General features: G+C 42.5%; 2 protein-coding genes across 2 annotated transcripts in view; both read left to right on the forward strand.

The window, feature by feature from the left end:
- The window catches only part of AGBL4 (ATP/GTP binding protein like 4), a 1,816,099-nt gene that overhangs the window by 1,130,840 nt on the left and 666,238 nt on the right, over positions 1 to 19,021 (forward strand). The window lies entirely within an intron of this gene.
- Positions 1 to 19,021, forward strand: part of BEND5 (BEN domain containing 5) — a 45,596-nt gene that overhangs the window by 15,156 nt on the left and 11,419 nt on the right. Inside the window, exons 2-4 of the mRNA XM_019501335.1 lie at positions 4,399 to 4,559; positions 6,212 to 6,587; positions 18,695 to 18,843. Of these exons, the coding sequence (XP_019356880.1) occupies positions 4,399 to 4,559; positions 6,212 to 6,587; positions 18,695 to 18,843 (686 nt within the window). The remainder of the gene's footprint in view (positions 1 to 4,398; positions 4,560 to 6,211; positions 6,588 to 18,694; positions 18,844 to 19,021) is intronic.

Genomic DNA, 19,021 nt, shown 5'->3' on the forward strand with positions numbered 1-19,021 from the left:
CCCCAGTACTCTTTCCTTTCATGGCAGGGGGTTGGACTAGATGATCTGCTCAGGTCCCTTCCGACCCTAGAAACTATGAAACTATGAAATTAGGAATGGAGCAATTGGCATGGCAGGGGGGGTTGGGGCTTACCCAGGTATATGAAATGTGCCTGAAGAAGGGATTTAAATTTCCTCTTCCTGTCAGTCAAGCATCTTTGTTAAGAAGCAAGCTTTACCAGAAACTTCAGAAAAGGAAGAAATTAGCTAAACAGCACTGCCAAGCTCATGCTTAGACTGATCCAAGACCTGCTGCCTCTCTTCCATCTGGAGCACAGCACTTTTCTTTTGCAGTTTTCCAGCTCTTGCTTCAGATATGGAAAAAAATTGCACTTGAATTCTGCTCCTTAAAATATTTAATTCATTCAGTCTGGACTGAGATTCAACTCCTGAACACTAGGTTAAAGTATGAGGATGTTTTGAAGAGACATGGAGTTTCCATTTTCTGACTCTACTCCTGGATGTGGCTTTAGGATTGAGGACTTCCCTGGAGTAACCAAGAAGCTTTTCTTTTTATACAACAGATTTTGTGCCATTTTCCTCAGTTTTTCTTCTCTTGCTGCCTTCTGCAGATTTGTAATTCATGGTGCTTTTGATCCTTTGGTCAAATACAAGCCTTTCAGGGTTAAAACAAAGGCCCAACCAAACAAAACAACTTTCTAAGCCCACTTCTTGACACAGCCCAACTGCTGGCTTCCTTATTTCTGTTCCTTATTGCTTCTTCAGCTGAGATGTTTTCCCCACCCGTCTGGGCACTGTACAGGTTTTTTTCCCCCCCCTTCTCGTTCTCACTTTCCATGCTGCTTTCAGAGATAGCATCATAAGGTAGACACACATCCATTCTCTTTTTGCTCTCCAGCTCTGTGAACCTAAGCCATGGGTTGTCTGGCAGTTGGCCAGGCCTCTCCAAGTCTGACTTCTTCCTCAAGCATTACAATGAAGTAACTCCCACCGTGTTCCTGGCCTTTTGAGTTTCTTTATGTTAAAACGTAGACTTTCCTTTTATTTTAGCTTGTTCTATGGGATTAGATGATAATCATGTGAACTATGCTTCTTCACTCTCAGGGAGCTACACGTTCTAGAACTCCTTTTTTTCAGGCTAAAGAACCCCAGCATCACCCACCCTTAAACTAGGCTCAGTCCATGTCATACTTTGTTATACCCATTTTAATGTGTTTCTGTAGATGGCTGAAGGAATTATTCCATATATCGAAACAGGATAAGTAGATGCAACTCATTGGAAACATAAGGGCCACATAAGGGAACAGTGCAATTCTTAATGGGCAACAGAGTTTAAATGATTGGAGACAAGGTTTAAGCCAATGAGTCGTATTGCCATTGCAAGGCTTTGGGTATCTTTTTGCCCCAGAGATGCTTTTTGCTTTGATATCAACACCTCATGTTGCATTTGGCCATGAAGTTCCTACTTGTACCCATTTTGGTTTCCATCTTACTTTTGCTTCTAGCACAGCACAGGGCAGATACATTTTGTGTTAAACTCCTGTCACACACGTCCCTTTGAACATAGCACAGCGGTGGAACTGGAATCCCATTAGAAACTGCACCAAATGCACATACACCATCCCCAGATCCCATTAACGTTAACTTTTACTGAGCAGGAGTCAGTACCCCATACCAGAGTATGGAATGAGATGCACTTGATCTGAGCCTTCAAGACCACACACACATACACCAAGACCCTCTTTATTTTTAACACACTGGATAAATTGTAATAAGCATAAAAAGACCTGGAAGAACAACAGACTACTCACAAAAAATATTTTATGTTGCTGCTGCCAAGTCAGCTGGCTACCTGAGTAAATTAAAAGTTCCTGAGGGTTGTTTTAGCTTGTGCATCCTTCTATTTTTAAATGTTGTTTCAAAAAATGTAGTGCAAGTTGATTCCTTCAGCCTACCTGTAGAATCTGATAAAGTTCCCAAGGTAAATTTGGGAATCAGAATGGAAAACAGATTCTTAAAGAAGTAATTTTGAAGCTGAGAACATGGGAGTGGGTAATGAAGTACAGTCTTGATACTTTTGAGTCCCCAGTGAATGGCAAAATAATGGATTTGGGGGTTGGTTTGTTTTGGTTCAGTTGCTGAACCTAAAAATTAAAAACAAAACCAAAAACTCCCAAACAGAATCAAAGCAAAGTAACATTTGGTTCAGATTTTCCCAAACTGTCTTGTCCTTCTCTAAAAGTAGGTCAGTTTCTAAATGAAAACATTTTAACCAATTAATTAAAATGTTTTAGCTTTTCTAAGTTATATTTTTAATTATGTGCATTAAAAGTGTTTGCTAAGTCTGGATCTAATTCGCAAGTTGTTCTTCTCCCCTAAAACTGCATTCTTCAGCACATTTCGTATTTACTGGAAGGAAATTGCTCAGCTTTAGTCCTCAGTGCACCTGCGGTTCTTGTTGGTATGAAATGGAAGTTATAACTAGCAAGTGTCTTCAGTAACCTATGCAAATTCAATTGGTTCTGTCAGTCTTGTTCTAAGGCCAGCAATTTGACTGGCTTGTGATTGGTCTGGAATTTTTCAGCTCCTTGAAGTGGTTTGCTTCAGTTTGCAAAGAAGCCCATTTGGCAAAGCAGTGTAGAGACCCTTACAGTGTAGCGTTTCTATGTTGTGCCTGTTTTGAGAAGAAAGCAGGGCACTTTGCTGCAGAAGAGCTTTCAACCAAGAACTTTTTATCAAAACTATATTCACTGCAATCATTTTAACTTTTAATACATTTTTATTTTTCAATCGCTAAAGTCATTCAAAAAAATCAGTATTTCTTATTTTCTTCTTTTCAGTCCCTCTAAATCTTTCTCCTTCCATCTGATCCAAGCCTCCACCTTTTCTCTCTCCTCTTACAGACCATCTTTCTGTTCTGACTTAGTGTGCAGACAAACGGAAATGTGATTTTTTTTTTTTTCCAAAACAATAGTGCAGTTAGATTGCCATTTGTTAAAGTGAGATATGTGTCCACGATAAATGGGGATTGGAGAGTGATTTAAATAAAGCCTAGGGTTTGGGGGTTTTTTGGTGGGGGAGGGGGTTGTTCGGGGTTTTTTGCATCCATCTTTGTATTTATTGCTACCATCTGCATTTCATTTTAGGTTGTCTGATGTTCTCTTCTTCATCTTCTGTGTATATTCACTTTACATAGCTTCAGGCTATGATATTGCCATTTGCCTACAAGAGATCCATTTCTATTTGCAACAAAATGAATTGCATTCATCTGTGTAATTCATTTCTAATGAATGCCTTGCTCCTCATTAAACTGTGATTTACCTTTGTTTCTCTTTTTTACACTGTCAACACTAACTATTTGGAGGTCCTGTGGAGAGATGCTAATTTGAAAAAGTAAAAGTCAGTGCAACTGAGCATACTCTCATGGAATCCCTGTTGGTACTTTTAAAAATATTCATGGGACATTTCATGGATTACAGTTTGCAGGTGTATAAGAAGACTCAAATTGTTTTATCCATAAGCCTCCTAATACTTGACTTCAGGATTGAATTATTCTTCCCCCTTTCCATAAGTGACTACATGATCAGAGCAATTTTGTGAACTTGCTAAGGCCTTGTCTACTCTGCAAGAATGTAAAAAATCCCCATGTTCTTTTTCAAAGGTGAGGGTTTTGTTCCAATACAGAATTGAGTTGAAAATGCATCTTTATGATCTTGTTTAGGACACTTCAGATTTTAAAAAAGACTTTAACTGTGAAATCTCTTTGTTATATTGACTATGTCTGTGCTTCAGAAATAGACACACCTTTAATATTTTTCATCTGGGTTTCTTTGTGAGAAATTAATGCTATTAGCTAGAAATAAGGATAGCATCAGTAATCATTGTGATCTTTACTGATCTCTGTCAAACTTGACTGCAGTATCCCATTTTTTTTCCAGTCTAAGTCTTTTCCTAAACTCTGCAGAATCTCCCCAGATGCCAAATGATATGCTAGATTTACATTACTGATAAACAGAGAGCCTAAACAGGATCTGAACTTGCACCATCGGTGTTGGGTTGATATATAACGTTGATGCACATAATTTGAAGAAAGATAAATTATTTACAGTATCTTTAACTCTTATTTTAGTGCTAGTGAGTATGCATTGATATATTTGATTGCTATCACCTGCAGTTACTTTAGACATTTAAAGTATTTTTAAATATACATGCTCACATAAGGGCAGATTAATCCCTGGTATACTTCCAGAGAGGTCAATGTTTGTGAGTTACATCCTGGACTAAATTTGATTTATAACATTTTAAGGGGAGTAAAGCATGGGGAAAATATATATATTAACTGGTCTTGCCTAAATCATGCAGTTTTTGGAATTAAGAACACTTTTTGTTAATGTAACAACATTTTATTTTTAATATACATTTTAGAAGACAAAACAGACCTTGAAAACAGTGTGATGCAGAAGAAAATTAAAATCCCCAAACTCTCTCTCAATCATATAGAAGAAGCTGGGGAGGTTACAGATTATGGGGAAGAAGATGTGGAGCTTAGACACAGTAAGGTACTGAAGTCTTTCTTTTTTTTATTTTTTCCCTTTTAATTTATTTTTTCCTTTTCTTTCTTTCTTCCTTTCTTTCTTTTTTATTTCTTTTTGGAAGTACTTGGAGTACATACACACATCACAGCTTAAGAATTCCAGGCTGGCTTTCCATTTGTATTGGTGGAATTGGGTCAAGTCTAGGGGAGGGGAATGGGGTGAGTATTTTTGATTGCTTTACAGATCAGTTTTTCAGAAATGTGATTCATGTGCAGCTGAGCATTATTTTTTTTGGACAGTCTGCACAAATTTAACTGCAGATAGGGATTTTTGGAACAATTTTGTTTCACTTGAGTCCAGAATACTTTAAAAGTCACCACAGTTATATGAATGTTAAGCAGCTGTTCTCAGGTGGCACTTCATAACCTGTTGCACTTAGCTTGACAAGAGTTGAACAGGATACTGTGAATTTTTCACGTGAGGAGGTGGGTGTGGAGAGAAACTCAGAACTGTATCCCGTTGAGAAAAGTGCCAGTTGTCCCCTTGGGTCCAGATGCCAGAAACCCACTGTGCAAACATATTTATGTTTTGTTATCAAATAACTCCTTTTAAACCCTGCCAACCTAGAAGAATAAAATATTGTTCTGTGGCTTTATGTGTTTTCCAGCTGCAGGAATGATACTAGTAAATGTCTATGGTGAACTGGCACTTTTTTTAGAGCATACATGGAGCAAGCATACCATCAAGTAATCTAATTTTCTGCCACATTACTTACTCATGGACATTGTGGTATGGGAATTGATAGTATCAGCTCCTTGTCTCTTAACATTTGTTTTCCTGGTATTTGCTTGGAAGTTCAAGTGCTTTATCCATATTTGGCCAGTAAGCAAGCGACTTTTGCCCATGCTGGTAATTTTAATATTACTATCCAGACCCCTTAACAGTTGTGCGTGTTTATTTGTACAAGATATGGATTATTATGTGAAAGACTATAGGTAAATGGATACTGAGAGGTGACAGGAAGTGAAGCCGCTGCAATGCCATAGGAGAAGTCTAGATTTGGGGCATGGGACTAGATGTATCCTATCTCTAATTTACATAATTCTAAATTCCCCCACAAGGCTCACAAGCAGCATTACTATCCTAGGGCACGGATAGTAGGGATGGAAGATTGTTAATGGAAGTCTTTTCTGTGTAAAGTTCAGAAAGAGAAGCCTTCTGTTCATGAAATACTATATGCTTCTACCACTTCCTGTGCAGTTATAGTCGACTTACAAAAACATAATCAGTACCTTCTTTCCCTTTCCCAGATAAGGAAATACAAATGTTACAGATATTGTAAATATTAAGAGCCAAACAAATTTTGAAAAGGAAGGAGCCTGGGGCCTCTCTCCTCTCTTTTCTGCCCATGGCACATCCCACTTGTATATACCTTGAGTCAGTAGATCCAAGAAGGATCTCTAGCAGAAGTTTGCATGTACATTTAAATGTATTACATGCACAATAATAGTTATGGAACTAGTCACAAGAATTAAGATAAGCATTCTTGCGAGTGGCACTTGGCTCATCTTTCTGGAAAAATGAGCCTTAGTTGTTTTATACGTTGGTGGAATTATAGTTGATGTTGTGTCATGTGTTCCTGTTCTGTTAACATGGTGTTTTATTGTAACATACAGAGACAAGATGGGAGGAAACAAAGTGAAGGCGCACACAAAAGCATTGAAGCAGTTGTTGCTCGCCTTGAAAAGCAAAATGGGATGAGTCTCAGTAATAATTCCAGCCCTGAGGAAACCTTTATGGAGACTTCAGAAGGCATTAACAGTATGGACGATGCTGTTGTTCCTCGGGTTCTCTATGAAGAATTGTTGAGGAGTTACCAACAGCAACAAGAAGAAATGAGACACATTCAGCAAGAACTTGAGCGAACACGAAGACAGCTTGTGCAGCAGGCAAAAAAGTTAAAGGAGTATGGGGCATTAGTTTCAGAAATGAAAGAGCTCAGAGACTTGAACAGAAGGCTCCAGGATGTGTTGCTTCTAAGACTAGGCAGTGGTAAGTGCTGAGTATACCTGGGACTGGTTTGGCTTTATTATACTTTAAAAACTTGTGATTGTAACATTTGCAAACAACAAAAATGGTGGGTAGACAGGACTTGGCATATTAGAGCTTTTTCACTAAAGCTCTATAATGCATGTCAAGCTTGTACACCAGGCAGTTATTGACTTTTCACTAATGAAAGCAGGGGTCTTTGTGTTGGTATGACTGAGTTGGAGTTTCCATTTTAAATACATATTGCTTTAAAGTGCTGTGAATATTCACACTAAGATGAAAGGTTAAATAAAAGGTTTCTATCTGCAATATACTGACATTTTTAATTTTTAAGAATTCTAATTTGGCACAAGGTAAAGGTATCCGGTAAATGTTTCATTTCAGGTGTGCTCCCCCTCCCACCCGTTCGGATAGTTATATACAAGTAAAAAAGTTTTGGCTTCTGAAAAAGTTTTTCAGGTAATGGAAGTGCAATATGCTCGTGAATCTTCTGACACCTGCTTTAAGCAGGTATAGTACTTGAGAAATGATGGCTTGTTCATGAACATAAACCCTTATTTTTTTAATACATACAGTCATCCATTATAAAGAAATGTACAATGCAGAGTGCAGATTTACACTGTTTGGCTTTAGGTTCCAAAAAGCTTGAGTCAACTCATTTTTTACCAATAAATATTGAACCGTTATGTTGGAATATATTTAAACAAGTCCTTGCTGCTGGTGATGCTACAAATATGAATAACTTTCTTTACAAATACTTTCCTTGTTTATTTTTCTTTGTTAATATTTTGGTCGAGTTATGAAAGGAGCCTCGTTTGGCTACTGAAATGTGCAGTTACAATTTATACATCCAAGCTTTTCCAGGCAGCTCTCTGCCTGATTTTCTGTATTGGAAATTGGATACTGTATGAAAATTGAGCAGTGCACCTTTTATGTAGAGGTGCACAGATATATCGGTCCGTATTGGATCAGCAGTGATAAAAGGAAAATTGACGTTATTGGCAGTCAGCTTTTTCTGGCATAGCTGATAATGTCACAGATAAATGCTGCAGGCATGCATGCAACCACTGTGCATGTGGCTAGGAATGCAGCCAGGCAGCTTGGAGAGCAGCATCTGGCCGATAAATCTGGGGGTGGGGGGCAGATCAAGGCCCTGAGCCGGATCTGGCCTGTGGAACCCTGTGATCCATCCTCTCCAACCTAGGCTGACCCTGTGCAGCAGATGCGATGTGCAAAGCCAGTTTCATGCAGGTGTGTGTGCTGCATGCAGCGCCTGCCAAACTAGCCATGCACATTGGGAGGGAGGGAATGGGATTGGGGCTGGAGCAGGGGACTGCGCAGCCGGCGCAGGGTGTGGGACCAGAGCTGTGGGTGGCTTATCCTGGGGGCGGGGAGTGGGGGTGGCTCCCGCTGGTGCCTGCACCCCTGTGGGAAGTATGTGCCCCCCAGATCTGTAACCTTCCCTATTGATGCCATCCCGCTTGCCCTGAGCAGTCTTGGCCCAGTCTGCACCCGCATCCCCACCCCTCTGGGAAGAGGCTGGTGCAGCCCCTGACCCCAAGCCTCCAGCAGGCAGCCTGCCCTTGCCCCGTGTACAAATCTGGGGGGCACATGCCCCCCATACCTCTCCCTGGGTGTGCGCAGCAGCAGGAGCTGCCCACCTTTTCCCCCACTTCCATCCATGCCCCCCAGATGAGCTACCTGCAGGTCCATCCTGCTCCCGGGGGTGCATTCACTGTCTCTGCCCTAGCCTCATTTTCTCCCTCACTGTGGAGGGCCTCAATCTGCCTCTTCCCTTCTCCACGCCTCTTCCCCAGACTTACCGGCCGGATGCTGCTCTCCAAGCTGTCAGACTACATATCAGCTATCAGATTGGTACTGGCTGATACAGCTGGTTAATAATTGACCACTGGTATTGGCCAAAAAATTCTTTATCGGTGTACCCCTACTTCTGATTTGCCTGAAGGCATACACTTTGAGTGCCTAGCTAAGTTTTATGCACACAAGAACTTGGATCTGAAAAACTTAATGCATTGGTTTTGATAGTACCTCTGCAAATATGGAGACCACTTGGAAAATTGGCTGTAGAGATTTTAACTTGGCTATAGGATTGCGAATATCTGCCAGAATCTCCTTCTTTGAAGGTTTTCAGGAGGAGGCTGGACAGGTGATTTAGGAATAGCATTTTCCTGCATTTGTGTAGGCTTTTGGATCAGATAATCCTCAAGGTCCTTCTCAAGCCTATGATGCTATTGTTACACTGTACATAATTAAAAATCACGTCAAGATAAATAAGGATTTTTTTCTACCCAGTATGAAAAATGTATCATGGATGCCCATTGATTTGACTGAGCTCTTTGAAAGTCACCTTAGATGGAAAGATTTATTTGATAGTAGTATGTTGACGTATGTGAATTGAATGTCATTCCAGATGCTAATAGTTAAGTTTGGAAAACAGAAAAAACACCATTTTATTTGGCAGAGTTGATACTTTCTAAGACCAAAAACAGAATAAATGCTGACTCTCAGCTCTGTTTTTTTTCAATAGGCATAATTCTTCTAGGTAAGGATTGTTGCTTCTCAGTAGGATTTATATGGACTGGTGCAGAAAAAGTTAAGAAAGTGCAACTATGCAAAATATATCTTCTAGTTAGTGGAAATGAGTTTCCCCATGCATAATTTGGCATTTTTTTCACAGTCTCCTAATATTAATCATCTCATTTACATTGAAGAAATCTATTTGGCAGACAGTGTTCACTTGAATGGGTTCAGATTTTAGTTGTGAATCTAGGGTATTAAATTCCTTCCATGTCCATGCAGCTTTACTGATTTATTTGTGGTTATTCATGGCCAACAGAGGTAGAATTTGGTAACTTAACAATTAGTAGGTTTTGTCTGTCAAGGCTTGAAGTATCAGCCCCAAATCATTCAACGCCCTTTTCTTATAGTGCAGTTGTCCTAGCATGGAGAGTGTCAGCCCATAGAAAAAGTGATACCAAATGGATTTACTGTTAGAAAAATGAAACTACTGTACATTTTAATTGGGACAGGAGATTTCTAGCGCTTGGACATTAAGAAACACTGTTCCTTTAAATTGGTCAGTACAGACTGTTAAAGAATTAAGAGAGTTTGTTTCCAGTCCTGAGATGCAGTAGTTGTTATAGCTGAATGTGCGCAGTCTGTTAAAATAGTTTAGAAGGATAGATAGTGTCTTGGATTTATCTGGAGTTATTATGGTAAATTCCTGAACCTAGATTTTCAGATTGCGTATAATTTATGTGAAGTTGTACTTGTAGCAGGCTACTCTTAATGTAAACTAATTGCATTTCTGCTTCACCTAGGGACTCGGCACTTTTTTTTCCTGCATGAGATGACAAGCTGTTTTGTACTGATGAATTGCAGCTGGGGGAAACATGTCTGTTGCTTATGTTTTAGACTAGAACACCAAATACAGAACACTCGCTTCATCTCTTTCTGTTTCTCGAGCTTTTGCTGCCCCTCTGATAGTGTAAATAGTGTATCCACAGTCTTTACATTGAGGTAGTTAGCTGTAACTTATTAAGCAAGGTCATGGAAGTGACTTGGCACCGTTGACACAATATCCTGAGATGGAGCAAAAGAAGATAGTTGATATTTCATGGTTGCTTCTGAAAGATTTGAAAACTCATAATTTTAAGGCACCGTTTTTGTTTTGAAGTGTTGTAGCAAGGCACTGTCCTGACGAGGTATGACACCTCCAAGGCGCCAAGGAGGAAAAGGGGTGTGGTGAGGAGGTATTGTCCTCACTTGCTTGCAGGTCTTCTCTAGCCCACTTTGAGGCAGTGAGGACAAGAATCAGGTTGGGCTAGGTCTCTGCACAAGCTTCCAAGATAGTTTTTTTTCACGTTTTTCACCCCTCTGTCTCATACACTGCATTGGGCATGCTTTTGCTCTTACTGTGTAAGGGATTACATGATCTGGTGGGTTAAATTGCTGACTTTTCCCCACTCGAGGCTCTGCTTTAATTATAGTGTAGGCCACAACATGTATCAATTTGAATAGTAAAAAGCAGTCTCCAGGTGACCTGTTTCCTGTCGGGTAAGCCCTGAACAATTTAGTCTGATTGTTTATATCTACTCAGGAGAAGATCATGCTAGAAACATTAGAACTGTATCCAGGAGGCTGCACATCCCTTATTAGAACAATGTACAGCTCTAAAACATTCTCTCTGCCTGATGCACTTTTTCATGCTGTATACTTAATTCTTAGTATTGCATTAAAACAGAAGAGCAGGTTAGCTACCTCCATCCTCTATTTTGCTTAGCTTCCACTGAGTCTAGCGGTCTGGGCTCATCCCAGACCTGGTTAGAGCTCCATCATTCTTGAGCTTCCAGCTTAGGGAAGAGCTGCCTGAGGCTAGCATAGGTTACATTGCTTAGATGCACTAAGTAAGGAATTATTATCCCAACTGAGTAGATGAGGAAGCATTGATGTTTTGAGGAGCCATGTCCCCATACCTAAGTGGAAACAGGAGTTGGGGAATGGATACTCTGGTGCAGCACTGACTGAGAACTGCAGCATGTCAGAGAGAGTTCCCAGTTAGCTCCCTTCTGGATTCTGTGGTACTCTTGATGATAAAAGGGAAGGCCAAAGGGTGCACTTGTGCCCCGTCAAAGGTGTCAGCATGTTTGCATGTAGAATGATCACCTTTTAGACATCGCATTGCTTTCGAACTGCCATCAGAGGGGTGGTAGTGCGTACCCAGCCAAGCATGCCTGGCACCAGTGAGTGCCCTGAGTTTCCCGAGGATTCCTTAAGCAGGGGAGAAAGACTTTGATCTGTGGGATGCCAAGGAAGAAGACATTAATTGCCTGAAATTGCAGTTTTTGTTCCCCTTTCTCATTAACATTGTGTGTAATAAAGAGCAATTTCATTCAATAAAGACCATTACTGAAATCTGCATGGTGATAACCTGACTGAGAGTGCCAAGGGTTGGGGGGGGCAGGAAGGGAAGGGGGACCACCTAAACCCTTCTTTTCTGGATTCCTGGTGGGCTGGGGTTGACAGAGCTTTTGCAGCTTTTAAAGAACACTTGCCCCAGAGTTGCTTATTACATTCAGTTGTCAGCAGTGGAACCCGCTGTGCTGACACAGTTGCCAGCAGTGGTCCCAGGCTGATTTGGGGTGGAGGAGGAGAAGCGGTCCAGGTGGGTGAAGCAGATGGATTCTGCATTCCTAGGGGAATGAATGAGTGGTCCTGTGGGCTGTCCAAGGTTTCCATTTCCTGCAGCAGTGATTAAAAAAAAAACTTTCCGTACAAAAACTACACGGATACTTTCATTGCCTGGTCCATGGTATCCCAAGTTAATCTGAGAGGGGAGCAGGGAGGGAGGTGTGCTCAGATGGGTTAGGTGGGTGTTTGAAAGTCACTCAATTAATTTGCATTGCCGGCAATTGCATACAGATGTGGGTACAAGGTGTAACATGCATGTGTTGGGGGTGCAGCACTGAGGGAAGGAGCAATTAACAATTACTGGGCTAATCCACATTCAGAAGGGAGCAGGTTGCCCTGTTAGTTTGAAGTCAGTCAAAAGGCAGGATAGATATGTGCCATTATAGACTAACTAAAGTGTGTGTTTATAGATAGAATGTGTGTGTGTGTGCGCGCGCGCGCGTGCGTGCACACTCATATGTGTATGAAAGAGTGTGTGGGCACAAGCTTTTATGAGTCTGTGTTTGCTCCAGTTCACGTTGACAGTCATTCTGGGGTACTGACTGTTCATTGTGCAGTGGCTCTGTTTTCACTTACCCAGTAACTGATGGGTATTTACCAGTCCATATCAGTCTGGCATGTCCCAAAGCCAGATCAGTTCACAGAATCTGAAATTAGCCTTCCTCCAAGCAGGATCAGCCCCAGTTATATCCTCCCAGCCAAGGCTTTGTCTACCCTGGTCTTTAAAAATCTCCAAGGATGGAGAGTCAACAGCCTCTCTGCATAACCTGTTCCAGTGCTTCACTACCCTCCTTGTGAGAGAGATTTTTGCTAATATCCAACCTAAACTTCCCTTGCTGCAACTTCAGACCATTGCTCCTGAATGGAAGGAAACTGTCACTTGGTTGTCATGAATGGGAAGAAACTGATGAGTAGCTTTGGAGAAAGCGCTGTTCAAAAGATGTGGAGACCTTACATAGCCCCTCGGTATTTCCCAGGAACCCAGAGACAGGAGTTTAGGAAGTCTCTCCCATCCACTCCTACCAGCTGCCTTTCTACCCTTGCCCCAAATCAGCTTGAGATGCTGTGAAGTAGGGACCATTGCCAGCAACTGAAAGGCTTTTGGGGAAGGTGCTCTTTTAAAGCTGCAGCATGAGACAAACATAGTAGGGAGCTGCAAAGCACGCAGCCCTGGGCATGCAGAAACAGGGCTCCAGGCAGCCTCCTGTTCCCCCAGATTAGCCTGGTATGCCAGGTGCAGGCAGTAGAGGTTGGAGTAGCAGAGTTTTGGTCATGTACTAGAGCAGCCAGTTGCTGTGTTGTGTTTGGAGGGGTGGAGCAGGGGAGGGGGTGAGGATGGTGGTGCAGTAAGAGATGCCTGGGGCTAGGGACAGAAGTTGCACATAAACCAGTGATCAGAAACCAACTTAAACTTGTAAGAAAACAGAAGTTCAATGTGCATAAACTGCTTTCAAAATGGCCGAAATTGGTTTAAGAGAAACCTGGATGGATGTAGTATCAGACTTAACTGATTTAGGTTAAGCCAGTTTATGGAACTTCTGTCCTAGATTCCCTCACAAGTCAAGTTAACTCAGAGTCCCCCAACATCCCAGGGAGGTTTGCAATCCTGGGCTGTGCTGTCTGCTCCAGTGGAGCAGGGCTGGCCCCACTCTCGGCTGTCACAGAACAGAGGCAGTAAAACCTCTGCTTCCTGCCTGTCAGCCTGGTAGGATGGGGGGCAGAGGAATGATCCCCACAGGGCCCTCTAGTCCCAGTCAGTAAAGCAAGGGGAGGAAATGTCCTGGCAGAGGAAGCTTATTGCTCCTGCCTTCCTGTTCTCCCCTCTCCCCCACAGCCCAGCAAACTAAGCTGGGATCAGCTCAGGTCCACCACATCTGCAGTTGTTTGTGTGGGAGGGGTGGACACCCCCCCCACTTCCCCTGGCACCGAATCCCCACCCCCCAGTTGGGGTTTGCCCAGTGTTAAGTACCCATGGGGTGGGGAGTGGGGTGGCTGGAGCTGGAGCCAGGCTGGGATCACCCCATCCCTGCCCCTTTCCCAGCTGTCCAGCTCCCACCCTGCACTGTTTCCCCACCTGGCGTCTGGTGGAAGAGAAAGCATCCATTGTGGGGCTTTTTGCCCCTCCTTGCTGAATGCACATCCCCTCCCACACCAGACCTCCAGCTGGGGTCTACCTGGCATGGGAGGAAAGCCTGCCACTCACTGCAGCTGGGAGCTTGGTTGAGATGCCCCTCCCCCCTTTTGGAGATGGACAGCTGGAGAGGGGGTGGGCCTGGGGGAGTCTCTGCCTGGCTCCCAGTTGTGGGGGGGCTTTCTCACACACTGGGCAGACCTTGGCTGGGGGGTCTGTTCCCAGGCCAGGAGTGGGAGCGTTTTCACCCCCTATCCTCCCCTCAGAGACAGATAACTGGGGAAGGGGCAGGGCTGGAGTGATCTGAGCCTGGCTTCAAGCCGTGGAGTCTCAAAAAGCCCCCTGTGCTGGGCAGACCCTGGCTGGGAGGGCTGATGCAAGGGAGTGTGTGTTTCCAGAGGCAGAGACTTGGGAAGGGGCAGGCCTGGAGCAATCCCAGCCCAGCTCTGGGCTGGGGTGGGGGGGTGAAAACCCCCCCCCCCAGTGGGGGCTTTCCCCATGCTGTGCAGACTGTGGCTGGTTGGTGTGGGCATCAGCGCAGGCCTAGGATGCGTTTCCCCCTCAGAGGCAGGGCCTGGGGAGAAATTGGGTGCTGGACACATGCCCCCACCTGTTATCAGCAGACAATCAGGCCTGGGCTATCACTGAGCTGGGTTCAGCAGCCCTAGGAGTGCTCCCAGGCTCCTGGCCTGAGCCAGTGTAGGCTTCTGCTCATCTTGGCCACCCAAACACTGAACGTACCTTCAGCTTGTTGTCGGTTCAGTCTGCACCGCTTAAAAAAACCTGCAGAGATTGAATTGATTTTTGCCTCAGGCCTTTTGAACCTTTGTACTTAGCCTGGGAGACTGACCAGACTCCACAGCACAGAAAACTTGGTGTGTGCACGTAACACTGAGCAGGTTCGCAATAATGCCTGTTTATCCACGTCGATTTTTGAGACATTCTAGGAGGTTGAAAATATTGTAAACTGGCTTGTACATCTGAATACTTGTGGCTTAAGCTGCGTTCAAAGTGGTCTGCCTGTTATGAGCATTTGCACCCAAACAGTCCCGGTAGCAAGTGGCAGTGGGAGCTGAACTGCGCAGAAGACACAAATTCCCCACATTCACAAATGTTTTCATTCCAATTCTAGTGGATCCTGGGGAACCAGTTTTACCACACATTCAAGAAGCTGTATGTAGCCTGGAAAACCTTCCTGAATGAATGAGGTGATCAAGGCATTATGAAAGGATTGTGGAAGCCGTTGCCCCTGTTGATGTTGCATCTGAGGTTCCCTGGTGCCTAGTCAGTAAATTCTGAAAAGCCCCATTAAACAAAAAACAGGATTTCTTGGTGACCTGGAAAGGTTTCTTTCCTTTTCTTTACAGGGGTGTAGGTTGTAGCGGTGTTGGTCTAAGGGTGTAGACAAGGGGTGGGCAATTATTTTGGGCAGAGGGCCGCTTACTGAGTTTTGGCAAGCTACCAAGGGCCGCATGGCAAGGAGCCCAGGGCAGATTAATATTAATTTTCTAAATTTTTTAGGGGTCCCACAGGCCAGATAGAATGGCCTGGCAGGCCGCATTTTGCCCACCCCTGGTGTAGACCCTTGTCTGCCTATTTCCTTTTCTTTTGCATCCTTACTATGTTTTAAATAATCTTCACATATTTGAGCCCTCCCAGGAATGGCTAATGTGTTTCTCCCACCTAATGCCTTTTCCTCTTTTAAATACAAAATAAAGCACAGAAAGCTGCAACAGGAGAGAAACTTGAAAAGTAAATTTAAAGAGTGGCGCGTGGCAAATTAGGCACGCAGCTCCCATTAGCCATAAAGCAATAACGCGAGTTGCATGTCTAATTCACAACATGCTGTGCTGAAAATGCAGTCTTCAGTAGTTAGTGAAAGGAACTGTGAAGCCTATCTAGTTAAATGCAGCTTTATGTTCAGGAGAAAGGCAAACACCAAACTTCTTTGGCATAAGAGAAAACATTTTTCAGGCTTTGTGTTGGTGGTTTTCAAGCAGTAAAGCATCAGTTAAAATCCATATTTGTGGTTTCTGCGAGCTGCTGCCATGGTGAACTTTTACCAGCTAGTCTTTGGGGAAATCTCAAAACCAAACCCCAGCTGTGTCAATATATTGGTTATAAACAAACAGTTAAAAGACCTCTAAGTACTGTTTAAACATAGACACGTTTCATTCTAGGAAGAAAGGAATTTTGCTTACATATTTTTCCACTCCCTGAATTTTCTTCCAAATTACAGGGGTATGTACATCCAGAGGAGGACTTTCTTTGTGCTCCCTGAACAAAGGCTGCCGTTTGAGTTTGCCTCAAGATAGTTAAGTGCTCTAGAGCCGCTGTTTCGGGGGTGTTGGTTGTAGCCATATTGGTCCAAAAATGCTCTAGAGCCGCTGTTTCAGGGGTGTTGGTTGTAGCCATATTGGTCCAAAAAAGGACATAGGCAGACAAGGTCCTTTAGATAGATGTGATATCTTTTATTAGACCCACTAAATAGCTGGAAAAAATTGTTCTTTGCAAGCTTTCAGGTACAAACATCTTTCTTTAGGCAGAGGGAGAGAGTTTGTACCCAAAAGCTTGTAAAGAACAATTTTTTCCAGTTTATTAGTGAGTCTAATAAAAGATAATGCATCTACCCAAAGAACCATGTCTGCCTAGAGTAGCTGTGTAACTGCACCCTGCTTTTTCAGGTGTGATGTCAGGAAGACATTTGGAAGGAGACCGGACATTTTTACCACATCCACCCATACAGGAGTGTGTTGCCACTGATCTACATCTGAACTCAATTTTCTCAGTTTTAAATGGAACTATTCAGTCTACTTGGGTGTTACAGGGGCTTGGTGTGTATGTTCTGACAGGTGTCTGTGAACACTGTTTTGAAGTTACGGTGCAGATACGCTGTCTTCCAGGAGATTCTCTGTTGGTCCCATTCTTCCTAGCAAAGCTTATTTTTTGTCACTAAAATACAGTTGCCTAAAAAACTGTTGGTCCTTTTAGATTTTTTCAGCCGACAGTGAACTCATCATCTTGCTTGCTACCCAAGTGCAGAATAACTATACCATTTGTGTCGCATACTGGCATAGTTTAGCCACATGGGGGGAATTATTGCATAATAAACTTTCAGGCCGATGTTGCACAGCATAAAGAATAAACTATATCATAATCATTTCAGATACAGAGAATGTCCAAGAGGTGTAATCCAAGAGACTGATTTATTTTTTCCAATGCACCAGCAGCTCTGTGGCTGTAAACTGATGCCCTAAACTGACTTACCAGGTTTGAGCATGACAGGACTTGGTGTACATGTACAAAAAATGAGGTAGAGCTGCTGATTCATTGCCAGAGTGAAGGGTTATTGACTCATTTTTTCTGTAATTTATTCAAGGCATAGATTGGACTATGCAATGCTGAATCATTCCATTTTTAATCCATCATACTGGAAGTCTAGGGAACGTGAGTGCTATTTGTGTGGTTCTAGGGAATAGGTGATTACTTTTGGAACTGAGATTGTATTTGCAGACCACTTTCCTTGTGCAGACCCACAGTAGCTTTAATGGCAGTTCCCTAGCTACCCAAGGGTCTGTTTACATGACTCTGCTTATAGATTTTGGGCCCTGATCTGTATGTACTGGTGATGTAGCATTTATAAATTAATGAAATTTTAAAGTCCAATTCACAAACTGTATTGTTTTTCTATCCTTTTAGGATCACTTTGTAGTAGCTGAGCTGGAAAATAAAGCAATTTCTGAAAATCTGGCGCCACTGATAAAATAATTATCTTCCTTAGAAACCTCAAACATCTGGTTAGCAATTCTCCATTGTTTAAACTGTGCTTAATTTTTGTTGATTACATTCAAATACATTTTTAAAAAAAATCAGTGGAGCTGATGGATTGGGCAATCAGAATTCTAATTTAGTTTTTTTAAAAAAATTGTGCTGGATGCTTCATCAATTCATGCATTTTAGCAGAGGTATCTCCAATTTGCCTCCTTTTCTGGACTGTATCTGCATGCTCATTAGGCTCCTATAGACATGCGGGGAGCCTGCTCTGATGCGCTGGAAATCCAAGGCGTTGGAGCAGACTTGATTAATCGAGTCTGCCAGAGCATGGGAATTGATTTGCTCTGACAGCCTTCTGCATCATGTGTATCAGTGTCCCCATGCTGAAAAAATGGCAGTGGGGCGTTTTGAACTAAAATGTGTTTGATGAGCTTCAGTTCAGAGTGCCTCACCGCCATTTTTCAGTGAGGGGACACGGATACACGTGACTCGCGAGTGCTTTTACTTAAGACACCTGGTGCATGTTTAAAAAATGCCCCTTGTGACTATATATATTTCTTCTTAAAGGGAGATATATTTTAGTGTTTTTAATTTTAATTTTTTCACCCATGAGAAATCTTATAGCGTCACATCACTATTTCCAAAGACTACATGATAGTTCTGCTTTGGGGAACCACTGCTGTTGCTTTTGGTTTCTACATTCAACTGAGTTCTTGTAAGTGGGGGGAGGGGGGTGGGATTGAAACTGTCTTGCTGGTATTCTTTGAACTGCCCAGATATACGCTTATCTTTATTTTTAAGCATTGTTGTTTAGTTCTGAGTGTTTACAATATGGATCCAGATTTTACTTGGGGGTATTCTGAGGCAGTGTTTAAGTTTGGATCATTCCCCTTCTAAAATGAACGTGACTAACATGTGCTGACCACTGGGTAGTAAAATGATGAATTTCACATTCTTTGGGACAGCAGACAGATCTTTTTTCTTAACTGCCTAGGTCCTGCCATAGAGCTTGAAAAAGGAAAACCAGAATCAATTGAGCCTGAGCCTGAGGTACAGAAGACATACAGCGAGGAAGCAAATACATCAACTTATTTTCCAGCCCCCGTCCCAGTAATGGACAAGTATATACTTGAGAATGGAAAGGTATTTAACAAGTTAAATGCACTTCTTCAGCTGGATACAAAGTAGTCTTCATGCCAAATGCACATGACTTTGGAACCTTTACTATAAGCTGCTAGTATTTTACTATTTTCGTGAAATTCTCACAAAATAAGGTAGTATCACTGGGAAAAAGACAGGTACAGTTTTTGGAACTGATTGT

This window comes from Gavialis gangeticus, unplaced genomic scaffold (assembly GCF_001723915.1).
Source record: "Gavialis gangeticus isolate Ggan-Ray unplaced genomic scaffold, GavGan_comp1, whole genome shotgun sequence".
Lineage (NCBI taxonomy): Eukaryota > Metazoa > Chordata > Crocodylia > Gavialidae > Gavialis > Gavialis gangeticus.